The 13800-nt window shown below is 38.7% G+C and overlaps 2 protein-coding genes across 3 annotated transcripts; one reads left to right on the plus strand and one right to left on the minus strand.

The window, feature by feature from the left end:
- Positions 1-4147: 4147 nt before the first annotated feature.
- Positions 4148-4981, plus strand: LOC145163324 (uncharacterized). Its single transcript, XM_079082165.1, has one exon. The coding sequence runs from the start codon at positions 4148-4150 to the stop codon at positions 4979-4981; it is 834 nt and encodes a 277-aa protein (XP_078938291.1).
- Positions 4982-8877: 3896 nt separating this feature from the next.
- Positions 8878-13381, minus strand: LOC145165301 (E4 SUMO-protein ligase PIAL2-like). Of its 2 annotated transcripts, none has more exons than XM_079084016.1 (16): positions 13117-13381; positions 12572-12644; positions 12394-12459; positions 12233-12298; positions 11981-12133; positions 11830-11874; positions 11653-11720; positions 11522-11570; positions 11346-11430; positions 11162-11263; positions 10971-11022; positions 10814-10865; positions 10600-10716; positions 9939-10505; positions 9559-9865; positions 8878-9465 (listed from the first exon to the last, which is right to left on the minus strand). In XM_079084016.1, the coding sequence occupies exons 1-16, from the start codon at positions 13275-13277 to the stop codon at positions 9203-9205; spliced, it is 2226 nt and encodes a 741-aa protein (XP_078940142.1). In that variant the 5' UTR covers positions 13278-13381; the 3' UTR covers positions 8878-9202. The 2 variants fall into 2 exon arrangements, with proteins under 2 accessions (XP_078940142.1, XP_078940141.1); XM_079084015.1 differs by having other exon boundaries at positions 11803-11874; positions 13117-13380.
- Between the last annotated feature and the right edge of the window lie 419 nt (positions 13382-13800).

The following is a 13800-nucleotide window of genomic DNA, read 5'->3' on the forward strand; positions in this document are numbered from 1 at the left end:
TCAAAGAGTTTAAGCATGAAGTCGAAAATCAATTGGGCAGAAAGATAAAGATAATTAGATCCGATAGAGGCGGGGAGTATCTTAGTATCGAGTTTAACGACTATCTGAAAGAATGTGGGATAGTCTCACAATTGACTCCTCCTAGGACACCACAGTTAAATGGTGTAGCTGAGAGGCGTAATCGAACCTTGTTAGACATGGTTCGTTCTATGATGAGTCGGGCTTCGCTTCCTATTCACTTCTGGGGGTATGCCTTAGAGACAGCCGCCCACATCCTCAATCTTGTCCCTACAAAGAAGGTTGCCAAAACACCTCACGAAATGTGGACAGGGAAAGTTCCCTCGTTAGCACATATTAAAGTCTGGGGTTGTGAAGCTTTCGTAAGACGAGAGACTCACGACAAGCTAGCAGCTAGAAGTGAGAAATGTGTTTTCATTGGTTACCCAAAGCAGTCTTTTGGATATTTGTTCTACAGGCCTAGTGAGAACGTGGTCTTTGTAGCACGAAGAGGAGTCTTTCTTGAAAGAGAGCTCATATTCAAAGAGGACAGTGGGAGCACTATTGACCTTGAAGAAATTCAAGAGTCAGCCAATGAAGGAACCTTAGATGACACTAGCACTCAACCAGAGGAAACAGTTCCTGTTGAACCAATTGATAACTCATTACCTCTTAGAAGATCCACTAGGGTGAGTGTGCCACCTGAGTTGTATGGTTTTCATATTACTTCAGATGGTGACACATTCATAAGTGACAGAACACTGGTAAACTTAGATGAACCAGTCACTTATAAGGAAGCAATGGCAGGCCCAGAGGCTTCCAAGTGGAAAGAGGCAATGGACAGCGAGATTAAGTCCATGTATGACAACCAAGTTTGGAATTTGGTTGATAGTGCACCAGGTCGTAAGACAGTTGGGTGCAAATGGATCTTCAAGAAGAAGACAGACATGGATGGAAATGTACACACATTCAAGGCTCGACTGGTTGCAAAAGGTTTCACTCAAACCCCAGGGGTTGACTATGATGAAACCTTCTCGCCAGTGGCTAAGATTAAATCTATTAGGATATTGCTCGCCATAGCTGCCTTTCATGATTATGAAATTTGGCAGATGGATGTCAAAACTCCTTTCCTTAATGGGAAGTTGGCTGAAGATGTTTACATGAGTCAGCCAGAGGGTTTTGTTGATGCAAAGTTCCCTAATAGAGTGTGCAAGCTTGAGAAATCCATTTATGGATTGAAACAAGCATCTCGCAGTTGGAATCTTTGCTTCCATGAGAAAGTCAAAGAATTTGGTTTCTCTAGAAGTGAAGATGAGTTCTGTGTGTATATCAAAGCTAGTGGGAGTATAGTAACTTTTCTGGTGTTATATGTCGATGACATATTACTCATTGGTAACGACGTTCCAACCTTGAAAGAGGTTAAGTCTTGGCTTGGAAAGTGTTTTGCAATGAAAGACCTTGGAGAAGCTGCCTATATTCTTGGGATTAGAATATTGAGAGATAGAAAGAAGAGACTAATTGGACTTAGTCAGAGCACATACTTGGATAAGGTACTAAAGAGGTTTAGTATGGAAAATTCCAAGAAGGGAGAGCTACCTATCCAGAGCAATACCAAATTGAGTAAGACTCAATGCCCGAGTACAGATGTTGAAATAGATGACATGAGTCGTGTACCTTATGCTTCCGCTGTCGGATCGATCATGTACGCTATGACATGTACTCGCCCTGATGTGGCATTTGCTTTGAGCATGGTCAGTCGCTATCAGGGAAACCCAGGTAGAGCTCATTGGATAGCAGTTAAGAATATACTCAAGTATTTGCGAAGGACAAAGGACTGGGTTCTTGTGCTTGGTGGCAGTGATACTTTGAGAGTAGATGGTTACAGTGATGCCAGCTTTCAGACGGATAGAGATAACTTCCGTTCTCAGTCGGGCTGGGTATTTTTACTGAATGGAGGAGCAGTTACTTGGAAGAGTTCCAAGCAAAATACGGTGGCTGATTCTACTTGTGAATCAGAGTACATTGCAGCAAGTGAAGCGTCGAAAGAAGCAGCTTGGTTGAGGAACTTCATCGGGGATCTCGGAGTTGTTCCAACCATCCAGGAGCCTATGGAACTCTTCTGCGATAATGAAGGAGCGGTTGCCTTGACAAAGGAACCGAGAGATCATGGTAAGACCAGACATATCGACAGAAAGTACCATTTCATTAGACATAGAGTTGAAGAAGGCCATCTTATAGTAAAGAGGGTGTCATCTGAAGATAACCCAGCAGATCCCCTCACAAAGGGTCTGAGTAGGGCTAAGCATATTCAGCATGCTCGGAGCATAGGACTGAAAGATGATATTAGTTTTAGTAGTTAGATTAGTTTTTGAAACTTGTAACAAAGTAAATGTAATTGACTTTTGGTGATTAAATAATAAAGTATTATTTATAAGTTTGGCTACTACCTTTTGTCAATTGTTTATTACTGTGTTTCATATTTTGCATGTTTTACTTCCTGAATAATGAGATTATTCAAACTCCACAGTCGCTCGTACTCTTGGAAGTAAGTAGTGAATTAAGACTGTCATGAATTGGATTGCAGATTGTCTAAGGATAGACATGGCAATAGAATTGCTGCAATGTTCATGAGTACTCAGAAATTGAGATTTGAGTATTGGATAAACCCACGCTCAGAGTATTACTTCATGGAATTCATCACGAGTAATACTGAGACGATAATATCTTATAATCTTGAAACGAAGATATATGAGTTGTAATTTACAAGTCGGTTGTGCATTGGTGATACGAAAACGCATCAGTAACTTGGTGTTATAAAACGTATTGTCATGCATAATTTGATGAGTAAAAGATACAAGCATATGAGTCAACGTTTATTCGTTCCTTTTGCCCTAACAGGAAAAGCGATATATGTGGGCCCCTCGATGATTTGGTGTTGACTTATGTGCTGGGCCCAGCCAGGACTAAATTGATGTGTTCGATTAGAAGTCCTACATCATCACAAATCAGGAATCGGGAAACATAGATTCTGGACAAACAGATTGATTACATTCCATGTCTTTTGTCTGGGGATATCAAGCAGAATGAAGGGTTATATGATCACTTATCTTAGGACACGTAACTGACTGGGTCAGAGTTCGGCAGCAGCTTTTTGGAAGCTACAATTTGCTGGTCAAATTTAGAAGGCATACTAGCAATTATAGTTACAGACTTATCCAAGTGGAAGACTGTTGGATTAGGTGTCTAAGCCCATAACTATAATTGGTATGTACTTGAATTGATAGCAGCACAGTCCTTTTGGGTTGCCCTCAACCTAGCAACTGGACAAGGAAATTATGAAAGGAGAGATATTAATTTATAAGATTAATAAATTAATATATATATATATATATATATATATATATATATATATATATAAATGATTTATTAATATGTTAGTGGATTAATATATTAATTAGAAATCATTATGTTTAATTAATTGTTAGCCAGAAATTAATCAGAATTGATTTTGGGGTTAAAAGAATTAATTATAAGGTGCAGGGACTAGTTTGCAATTATCTAATAGTTGAGTGGAAGGCTCTAGAACCCCCTTGGAAGAGGGTGGACGAAATCTTTAGGGGAAACCCTAATAATTTCGTCCATAGGGGCTTGGATAAGGCCCTTGGGTTTGCTTAGGCCCTAAGCAAAGGATAACTAGGGTTTCCCTTAAACCCTAGATCCCTCAGCTATATAAGGAGCCTCCTGGTTCATGTTTTTGGACACTCTTTCTTTTAAAGAAACCCTAAGGCCGAGATTTTGCATACTCCCTCTCCCCTCTCTCTTCTACTTTCCTTCTTGCTAGTCATTGGGTGTGATTCCATTAGAGGCATTACACTTGTGGTGCTAAAGCTTCCAAGAAGATCAAGATCAAGATCAAGGGAATATCAATTGTTTGCTATAACAATTGAAAGGTATGTAAACCCTAAACCCTAGTTTGTTAATTTCGAAATTAGCCTCTCTCCTCTAGGGTTCTAGTTTTGCAATTCAAAGTTGTATGTTCAATAGTTAAAACATAGATCCAAAGTAGGTTGCATGTGAACTTAGGAATTGTTTTCTAGTTTATTTGTTGTACCTAAAACCCATCACAAACTACACCACATGGGCGATCAAGATGGAAGCTATAATGGATGCCCAAGGAATATGGGAATCCATTGAACCATCAGAAGGAGGAGTTGTGGATGAGAAAAAGAACAAGTCGGCTCGGGCTTTTCTTTTCCAAGGAATACCGGAAGACATCTTGTTACAGGTGGCAAATACGAAGACAACAAAGGAGGTGTGGGATTCTTTAAAAACAAGGTTCCTTGGGGCTGAAAGAGTTCAGAAAGCAAGATTGCATACTCTTAAAAGCGAGTTTGAGGACTTGCGAATGAAAGACGGAGAGTCTATAGACGAGTTCGCGGTTAAATTGAGCGGTATGATCTCAAAGTACAGCAGCCTTGGCGCTACTCTTGAAGATGAAGTATTAGTTAGAAAGCTTCTCGACTCGGTACCAGATAAGTATCTCCAACTGATTGCATCTATCGAACAATACTCGGACATCGATACTATGCCATTTGAAGAAGCCATCGGTAGACTCAAGGCGTATGAGGATCGCATTCGACTCCGGAGTGGGAATGCAAGCACAGAGGGAAATCTTCTTCTTTCTAGAACCGATGGTCAAACTGTGCAGAAAACTTCAAGTGGAAGTTCATCAAATGGGAGAGGTCGTGGTTCGGCATGCCATGACAGAGGAGGACGGAATGGTGGACGTGGCAAAGGAAGTACCAGGGGTAGGGGAGGACGTGGAGGTTCCGGATGGAAGAAAAATACAGGGAACAACTATCAGAGGGGTAGAGACAAGAAGCATATAAAATGCTTCAACTGTGAAGAATATGACCATTACGCGTCTGAGTGTAAAGCACCAAAGAAGAATGGAGATGAAGCTAACTTATCTCAAACGCAATAAGAGGAACCAGCCCTACTTCTAACTGTGTGTGGAGAAGAAGATGATAATATGGTGTTGTTAAACGGAGAGAATGTGTTTCTAAGAAAAAACGAGGCAAAGAATGAGAAGGGTGAAGATATATGGTATTTAGATAATGGGGCAAGCAACCATATGACAGGAGTACGTGAGTTTTTTGCTGAACTTGATGAAAATGTAACAGGACTGGTACGTTTTGGAGATGGATCTAAGGTACAAATAAAGGGTAAAGGAACTATATTGTTAGAGTGCAAGACTGGCGAACAAGAAGTTGTACCAAATGTGTATTTCATTCCGGCCTTACAAAGCAACATCTTAAGTCTTGGGCAGATGACTGAAGATGAGTACAAGATAGAGATGTTGCATGAGTTCTCAAGAGTGCATGATGAATATGGAAGATTAATCATGAAGGTGCAACGATCTAAAAATCGTTTGTATAAAATCGTCCTCCATGTAACTCAACCGGTGTGTCTAGCTACTAGTCTAGATGATAAAGCGTGGTTGTGGCATGCTAGGTTGGGTCACGTGAATTTCCGGGTGATAGAGTCAATGGTACAAAAGGAATTAGTACACGGAGTACCCATCATCAAACATCCTACACAGGTTTGTGAAGGCTGTCTGGTTGCAAAACAAACGCGTCAACCGATTCCCAAGGAAGCACAATGGCGAGCGAGTCATCCTCTGGAGTTGATTCATGCCGACCTCTGTGGTCTGATATCACTACAGACCATTGGAGGCAATAATTACTTCCTCTTACTAGTTGATGACTATTGCAGGTACATGTGGGTTTACCCAATTAAAACAAAGGATGAGGCCTTCTTGATGTTCAAACAGTTTAAAGCTCGTGTTGAGACTGAAAGTTCCTACAAGGTGAAAACACTTCGGACGGACAGGGGCGGTGAGTTCACGTCACAAAAGTTCATCGACTTTTGCAATAGTGAAGGGATACAAAGACAATTGACATCTCCCCACACCCCGCAACAAAACGGGGTGGTGGAACATCGTAATAGGACGGTTCTTGAGGTCACAAGATCTCTATTGAAGGCCATGGATGTACCAGAAACCTTGTGGGGAGATGCAGTTCGTCATGCCGTCTATTTGCTCAATCGGATTCCAACGAAAGGCGTGAAAAATATGACCCCGTATGAAGGTTGGAAGGGGAGGAAACCAACCCTTGAACATGTTAAGGTCTTTGGGTGTGTTGTTCATACAAAACGAGTAGTTGGTCATCTTACAAAACTCAGTGATAGGAGTGAGGCGATGGTGTATCTTGGTGTAGAACCAGGAAGTAAAGCTTTTCGATTATTCAACCCTAAGAAGAACAGGTTACATGTAGCCCGTGATGTGGTGTTTGAAGAAAAGGTCAAGTGGGATTGGGTTGGAGCCCAAAATGTTCAATCCACTACAAACTCAGAATGGATCAAGGTACAAGTCAACACAACAGGGGGAAGGGTAACTCAAAACAAAACTAACATTGGCGACGGAAGTGAGAGTGTCATTCCCACAGATGAAGAAATTAACCCTTTAATTTCCCCATCTTTCCCAACACCTACGCAAATGGAAGATGGAGATTCATCGATTTCAACTCCGATGAACACTTCAAATGCATCCTCTGAAAGCAGTCAAATAGTAAGCCCTTCAGCTTATGACCACACACCCGTTCGAGGATATCGAACACTATTTGACATATACGACGAAAGAGAACCAATAGAATATGAGCAAGAAGAACTGATGTTTGCTGGAGACGAACCGACAAATTATTCAGAGGCATTTTGTGTTGGTGAATGGAATGAAGCAATGAAGAGAGAACTTGATTCGATTGAAAAAAACCAGACTTGGAAGTTGACTGATCTGCCTCGTGGTCAAAAACCCATAGGGTTGAAGTGGGTTTTCAAATTAAAAAGAGATGATGATGGAAAAGTAGTACGACACAAGGCGATGCTTGTGGCTAAGGGATACATACAGGAAAAAAGGAGTTGATTTTAGTGAAGTTTTTGCACCGGTGGCTCGAATAGAAACAGTACGCTCGCTGTTAGCTCTGGCTGTTTTTTAGGGGTGGCAGGTGCACCACCTCGATGTAAAGTCGGCCTTCTTGAATGGTGACCTTTAAGAGGAGGTGTATGTAACTCAGCCTGATGGTTTTGTGATTACAGGAAAAGAACACATGGTATACAAGTTGAATAAAGCTCTACGGCTTACGTCAAGCACCGAGAGCTTGGAATGTCAAGCTTGATAAAACACTCAAGGAGTTGGGTTTTCAAAAGTGTCCCCAGGAACAAGTTTTCTACAAACGCCAAGAATCAAAATTTGTACTAATTGTTGGAGTGTATGTTGATGATTTGATAGTAACAGGTTCGAGTGAAGAAGGAATTTATGTGTTTAAAAGGCAAATGCGAGAAGTATTCGACATGAGTGATCTTGGGAAACTGTCATACTATCTTGGAATGGAAGTTCAGCAACGCAAGAATACAATCTCTATTAGCCAAATGAGGTATGCTCAAAAGATATTGCAGATAGTTGGCATGTCTGATTGCAACTTAGCAAAAAGTCCCATGGAACCGAAGCTTGACCTGACCAAAGATGAAGAAGGAGTGCTGGTGAATGCTACATATTATCGTTGTCTCGTTGGGAGTCTGCGTTATTTAACTCACACCAGACCAGACCTAAGTTATTCAGTGGGTATCGTTAGTAGATACATGGAGTCACCACGAGAAAGTCACCTCAAAGCAGTGAAACAAATCTTGAGATACGTCAAAGGGACTATAAACTTCGGGTTAGTGTATCGGAAAGGAGGAGATGGGAAGATACTTGGCTACAGTGACAGCAGCCACAATGGAGATCACAAGGATGGGAAAAGTACATCTGGGATGGCGTTTTATCTTTCAGGAAATCTGATAACATGGTGTTCACAGAAACAAAGAACAGTAGCCTTGTCGTCTTGCGAAGCCGAGTTCATGGCGGCGACTTCGGCTGCTTGTCAAGCTTTGTGGTTACAAGGTTTGTTGAAGTATTTGACAGGTTCTAAAGAAAGTTGTGTAAAGCTTCTTGTAGACAACAAATCTGCAATTGAGCCGATGAAAAATCCGGTATTCCATGGAAGAAGTAAGCACATCAACACCCGGTATCATTTCATTCGAGAATGTGTTGAAAAAGGTTTCATATGCGTTGGGCATGTAAGCGGGGAAGAACAAAAGGCAGATATTTTGACCAAAGCACTTCCACGAATCAAATTTGTAGAAATGCGAAATTTGTTGGGTGTTGAAGATCTGCAAGTTTCAAATCAGGATTAAGGGGAAGAATGTTGGAATTAATTATGATTTGGTTCATGTTTAATTAAGTTTTTAATGCAATAAATGGGAATAAGCGGTTACCATATTACTAGGTGAATGTGGTTAACCAGTGAAGTCTTTCAGTTACTGTTTTGGTTTTAAGTATTTTTTTATGTCAGCTTTCATTGTAATAGTCTATAAATTGCAATCCTTTTGTAGTTCATTGTGTGTGGCAAAGTAATAAAAAGCTCAGTAATTTTTCTCTTCCTAAGGTGCACTCTTTTGTCCCTGTGCAGTTTTTTTTCTTGATATCATTTGTTGCCTGATTTCCAACATCCACCAATCTAATTGATCCATTTATCATTGATTTAATTCATGTATACAGTCCACGTAATTGATCCATCTAATAAAAACTATTTGTCTGGTCCATTTGTATGATCCACTCAATATATATTTCATGTTGATCCATCCATACGATCGATATGTCTAATCTATCCATCTGATTCATCTAATCGAACTATCCATCTTATCTACATAATCCATGTGCATGATACACACATATGATCAATTTGGTCGATCCATGCCTCATATCCTTTCATTGTACAAATAAAATTGATGGAAAGACCTTCACTTCACAGTCAAATTATTGCTAATAGGAAACCTTGAATTTATATATAATTCAAAGACCTTCACTTCCATGTGACATTTTAATGCATGGGTATCAAAAACAATGCCACCTAAGTCACCAAATGAAAAGTCCTGTCTACATATAAAACCTAAAAACTAATAATCATCTAAATTTCAAGATTCTAAACTAGTCACCCAAATACACACACTTTGGATGCCACCACACTTTTTTATGTTTCAAGGTCATCAAAGAACAAAAGCAATTACAACAACCAACAATAACATCATCAAATCATACATAACACCTAAATCACTTATCTGGCAAAACCCCACCATCTGAATCAGGACCACCACCTTCTCCGTTTTGAGATCTCAAGTTATTCGCCATTAGAGCTTGCAGATGTGGCGGTATGAATGGTCTTGGAGTGTTCAAAACCGGTGGTCTAGCAGCTTGAACCGGTTGATTTGGATGAATTATGTACTGGTTCAAAGCTTCCGAGTATGCCCGCCCTGATAAACTCCCTCTCATCCGCCCGGTTGGCCTCCAGTTGGCATCCACTGAACTCCCTGGATCTGTACCAAGGGGGAGTTTGGGATCATTATGTAAACTCCAAGGGGGTGAAATGAAAATTGAAAAAACAAAACTCATAATCATACATAACATACCTCTTTGGTCTCCGGTTGATGTCACTGGCATAGATGGTGCGGGTGTCTGGATTGAAACGGGAGTAGACGGTGTCCTCAAAACATTGGTGGCCCGTTGAATATCAGCCAATGAATAATGGGATTGACTGGTCATGGGATTGGGGCCCACACCACCACCACCGCCAGGTGGACGAGCCGCCGGAGATGTTGGAGCCGATGGTCGCATCGGAACCGGAACCGGACTCCTCTGGTTCATGGACTGCGGTTGGTGTGCCCAGAAACGGTCTGCTGGAAGAGGTGACATATTCCTTCCCGTTTGTTGTGAAATCTGATGATGACAAAAAAGAAAAATTAGAATTTTTAAATTTAAAAAAAAAAAAAAAAAAAAAATACAAACATACCTGAGAATTCATGCGTGCGGATTGAAGGTTATTTAGAATTTGGGAAAAGTTTTGTTGTTGTCTGTCCACATCAGGTGATCTTGAACTTGTCTGAGCTGGCAGTGCTTGAATAGTATTTGGCGCTCTTGTTACATTCAACACGTGTGTTGGATACCTCGAGTGTGCATTACCATTAATCGAACTATCATTTTGACTTTGACTTTGACTTTGACCGGGCATGGAGTTGAAAATGGATCTTCCAGGCGACATGTCAGCAGCATCTGGTCGTGTATTAGCAATCCTAGTTGGAAGTGAAGATGAATAAAACTCTCTCCAAAACCCGTCTTCCATATGTGGTGGAATATTTTTATTGACATTATTGACACTGGGTTTTTTATCATCCACTTCATTATTATCACCTTCAGTAAGGTCCATAATGTCATCTATATTTTGGATACTGGTGTCTTGATGGACAGGTGGCGCGTCATTTTGTTTATCGCTGTTTTCGTTACTTTCAGTGACAGCTTCCCATGAACCATCACTAGAGATTTTGACATGAGAAATATCTTCTCCTACCTCTTTAAGAACCTAAATAATCATTTAATGATTTTCTTTTAATAAAACAAAATAGGAAAATATTAGGTAAATAGAAGAATAAGAGGAATATGAAACTTTGACTTGCCTTGACCATTCTTTGGTCAATTCGGATGTCATGAAAGCAGACAGATTGACTACAATGAGGACAGCGCCATTGTGGTCTTCTTGTGTTTATGCCCACATAATTATTAAAATCAAAGCACTGCCAGGGGTAAAAGAGTAAATTTTAAAATAAAATTAAAAAAAAGATTTTTTTTTTTTTTGACAAGTGATGCAAGCATGAAGATTGAAGAACTTACCTGAAGATGTTTACATGTATGTCCTTTAACAGGGATCTTGATACGGCTAAAGCTGTATAATAAAATAAAATAAAAAGAACTCTGACTCAGTTATAGAAATCCATTTTTTTTTGTTAAGAATGTATATTATTCAAACTGTGATTACTGATTAGAATACCTTATTGGGCACTTTAGTGATATTCTTGAAGGCCCTTCAATTATCTCGTTATCTATCATCAGAACAAAAGGAAATGAACCCAAAAAAGAACTTGACATATATAGATAAAATGGAAAAAAAGAACCCTAAAAATAAGTTTCAATTCCTTTCATATTTTAATCTTAAAATAAATGTTTATAACATGGGTATACCTGAATCAGGTGCAGCAGCAGCTAGTGGAACATAATCTAGAATGGGAGGACAGGTGGGATTTGAGACCACACTCATGAAGGCAATGACTATAATATATCTCCCTAAATAGAATTATATAAAAGTTTAGAATGTAAATTGTACTAGAATAAAAAAAAAAATTATGTTTGTGTATTACAATTTTACCATTAAATTGTCCCACAACTTGAAGAAGATTACTTCCATATTTAAGCATATGTGTCACAGGTGTCGGAGCTTGTGGGCCCGGATCCTGATTAGAAATTTTTCAAAAAGAAAAACATAATAATTTAGTGTTCACTAAAACCACATTATATAAAAAGTCATGGAACAAATGTACAAACCCTAAAAATACAAGTCCTCCTTTCAACTCCTTCACCATTCAATAAAAAACTACAAATGTAAGAAAATTAAAACATGGGTTAGCATACTTTAGTGGGAAAGGAGGATTGAGGTATTGAAATTAAGTACATACTTGACTTGTTGGGGACTTATGAGGCATGATGATGTCTCTATATTATCTACTTGAGCAACAAATAAATACTGCAGAAAAGTTAAATGTCAATCAATAAAAAAAAAGTAAAACATAACTGAATAAACATGATAAGAATTAATAAATGCTTACTATCTTGTCATTAGTGGAAGCTCTTACACTTTTTGAAATATGAAGATCGGTCACATATGAATCATAACCAGTCTATGATTTATAGATAGAACAATTATTAGATAACAGATTTGCATGATTAAAAAAAAAAAAAAAAAAAAAAAAAAAAACTGAACATTATGATTATTATTATGATTACCATGGCTTCAACAAGACAAAGTATTTCTCCCATTTTCATTCCTGGAAAGTATCTTGACATAATGGTGGAGATGGTGGGATGCAAGTTGCTCTCCTTGTTCTTCATATTGGAATTCATATCTTTAACATTCACACTACAGAAACTGCTTTGCATCTATGATTTACAGATGGAATTATTCAATTCATTTATAAGAGAATGTTCTGGAAAGATGAAAGAGAACGGGTGCTTAAAAGCCTAAAACCATTCACAAACCTCTTCTGAGAGAAGGTGAAGTTCTTCCTTCTCTTTCTCATTGAACCACCCACTAGTACATGCACTCTATCAATATATAAATAAAAAAGAAAGAAACATGATTACTGAAATAACAAAAAGTGAAAATTATGCACTTGATTGTATTTGTATAACATTAGTACCTTTACAGAGATCATTAGCACCATAATAGCTGCTTGCAATTGTGGTTCCTTTTTCCGCTGACATACCTAATCACATAGTAGTGTCATCAGAATTTGTTTCTGGAAGCATATTGAATTATGAACACTTAAAGAGAAGTTATCACTTATCAACAACAGTGGAAGAAAAAAAAAAGGTAACCTGTTTTATCAAATAGGGAAGATCTGGAGCTCTTCCAGGGATTTCATTGTTAGCAACAGCATAGTCAATACCTCTGTAATTGTCGATATGTATCATAGTCAGTATTTACAAGACATATGAGTTTTGATAGTTCATGTTTGGGTCCTAATTTTATAGGTTTTCTTGCACCCTTTGGTATGCTATACCATGCACATGTGTTCCTTGAGATTTTCAGTTCCCCTTTTCAGTAAATTTAGCCTAAACATTGGGACCTGAGAATTCAATAGCTTACAATCCTACATAAACAAATTGTAGCTCTTTCTTGAACAATTGAGTATGTTCTTTTTCCCAAATCACATGAACTATTCAAAATCAGCTTGTGTATGTATGTGAGAAAGAAATCGGGATGAACTCATCAATTAGGGCTTGAAGCACTTATAATCAGAGCTCTTTCATCATCATCATAGACAAACAAATTACACACATCATGCGTAAGAATAATTCACAGCTAATTGACTACAAAAAAATAGTAGTAACTGGAAAAAAAAAATCGAAATAAGGAACACCTGGCAAGAGAGAGGCAGAGGTTGAAGAACTCTGTATTTTCGGTATGGGTATCGCCGCGAAGGTGGACAAGTAATCGGCTAGTGACGGCGGAGATGCGGAAAGAGTTGACGTAAGACGGCGATAGTGCCTCTGCAGTGGACATGTCCACCGTTCCGGTCATTCTCGCAGGCCGACTCGGCGAAATCAAGAACGCAAGAAAAAATAGAAAGTAAATTTTAAACTTTATTCGGAGTATTGTTCCGATCTCTTGCCGTTACGGATGCAATTAAAAATAATTCATTTATATTGATTTTGAAAAGATTTTGAGAGAGAAAAAGAAAGAGAATTGATAAAAGGAAAGCAAATTAAAAAGGTAACTATATCTAAACAACCACCGAACATGAGTTTCATACAAAGTTACGTTATAAGAAAAAAAAATAACTTAACTCATATAAACGATTAAAAGGCCATAAAATTTAAAAAGTTAATAATTCATCTTGAGATGTTCATGAGTAAAAAAACCTAATAAAAATCATTACATGTAACTAGGTTTTTGTACAATATAATAGAAAAGACTCGAACCGTTCAACTTATTTTGGGTTAGATAGGTGTGAGCATTTGGACCCCTGGATCGGGAACCGGACTTGAACCTGGACCTAGACCTGCTAAGCCTTAATAGGTCATGTTCAAGGTCCACCAATTTC

This window comes from Lactuca virosa, chromosome 3 (genome assembly GCF_052849685.1).
Source record: "Lactuca virosa cultivar CGN04683 chromosome 3, Lactuca_virosa_CGN04683_v6, whole genome shotgun sequence".
Lineage (NCBI taxonomy): Eukaryota > Viridiplantae > Streptophyta > Magnoliopsida > Asterales > Asteraceae > Lactuca > Lactuca virosa.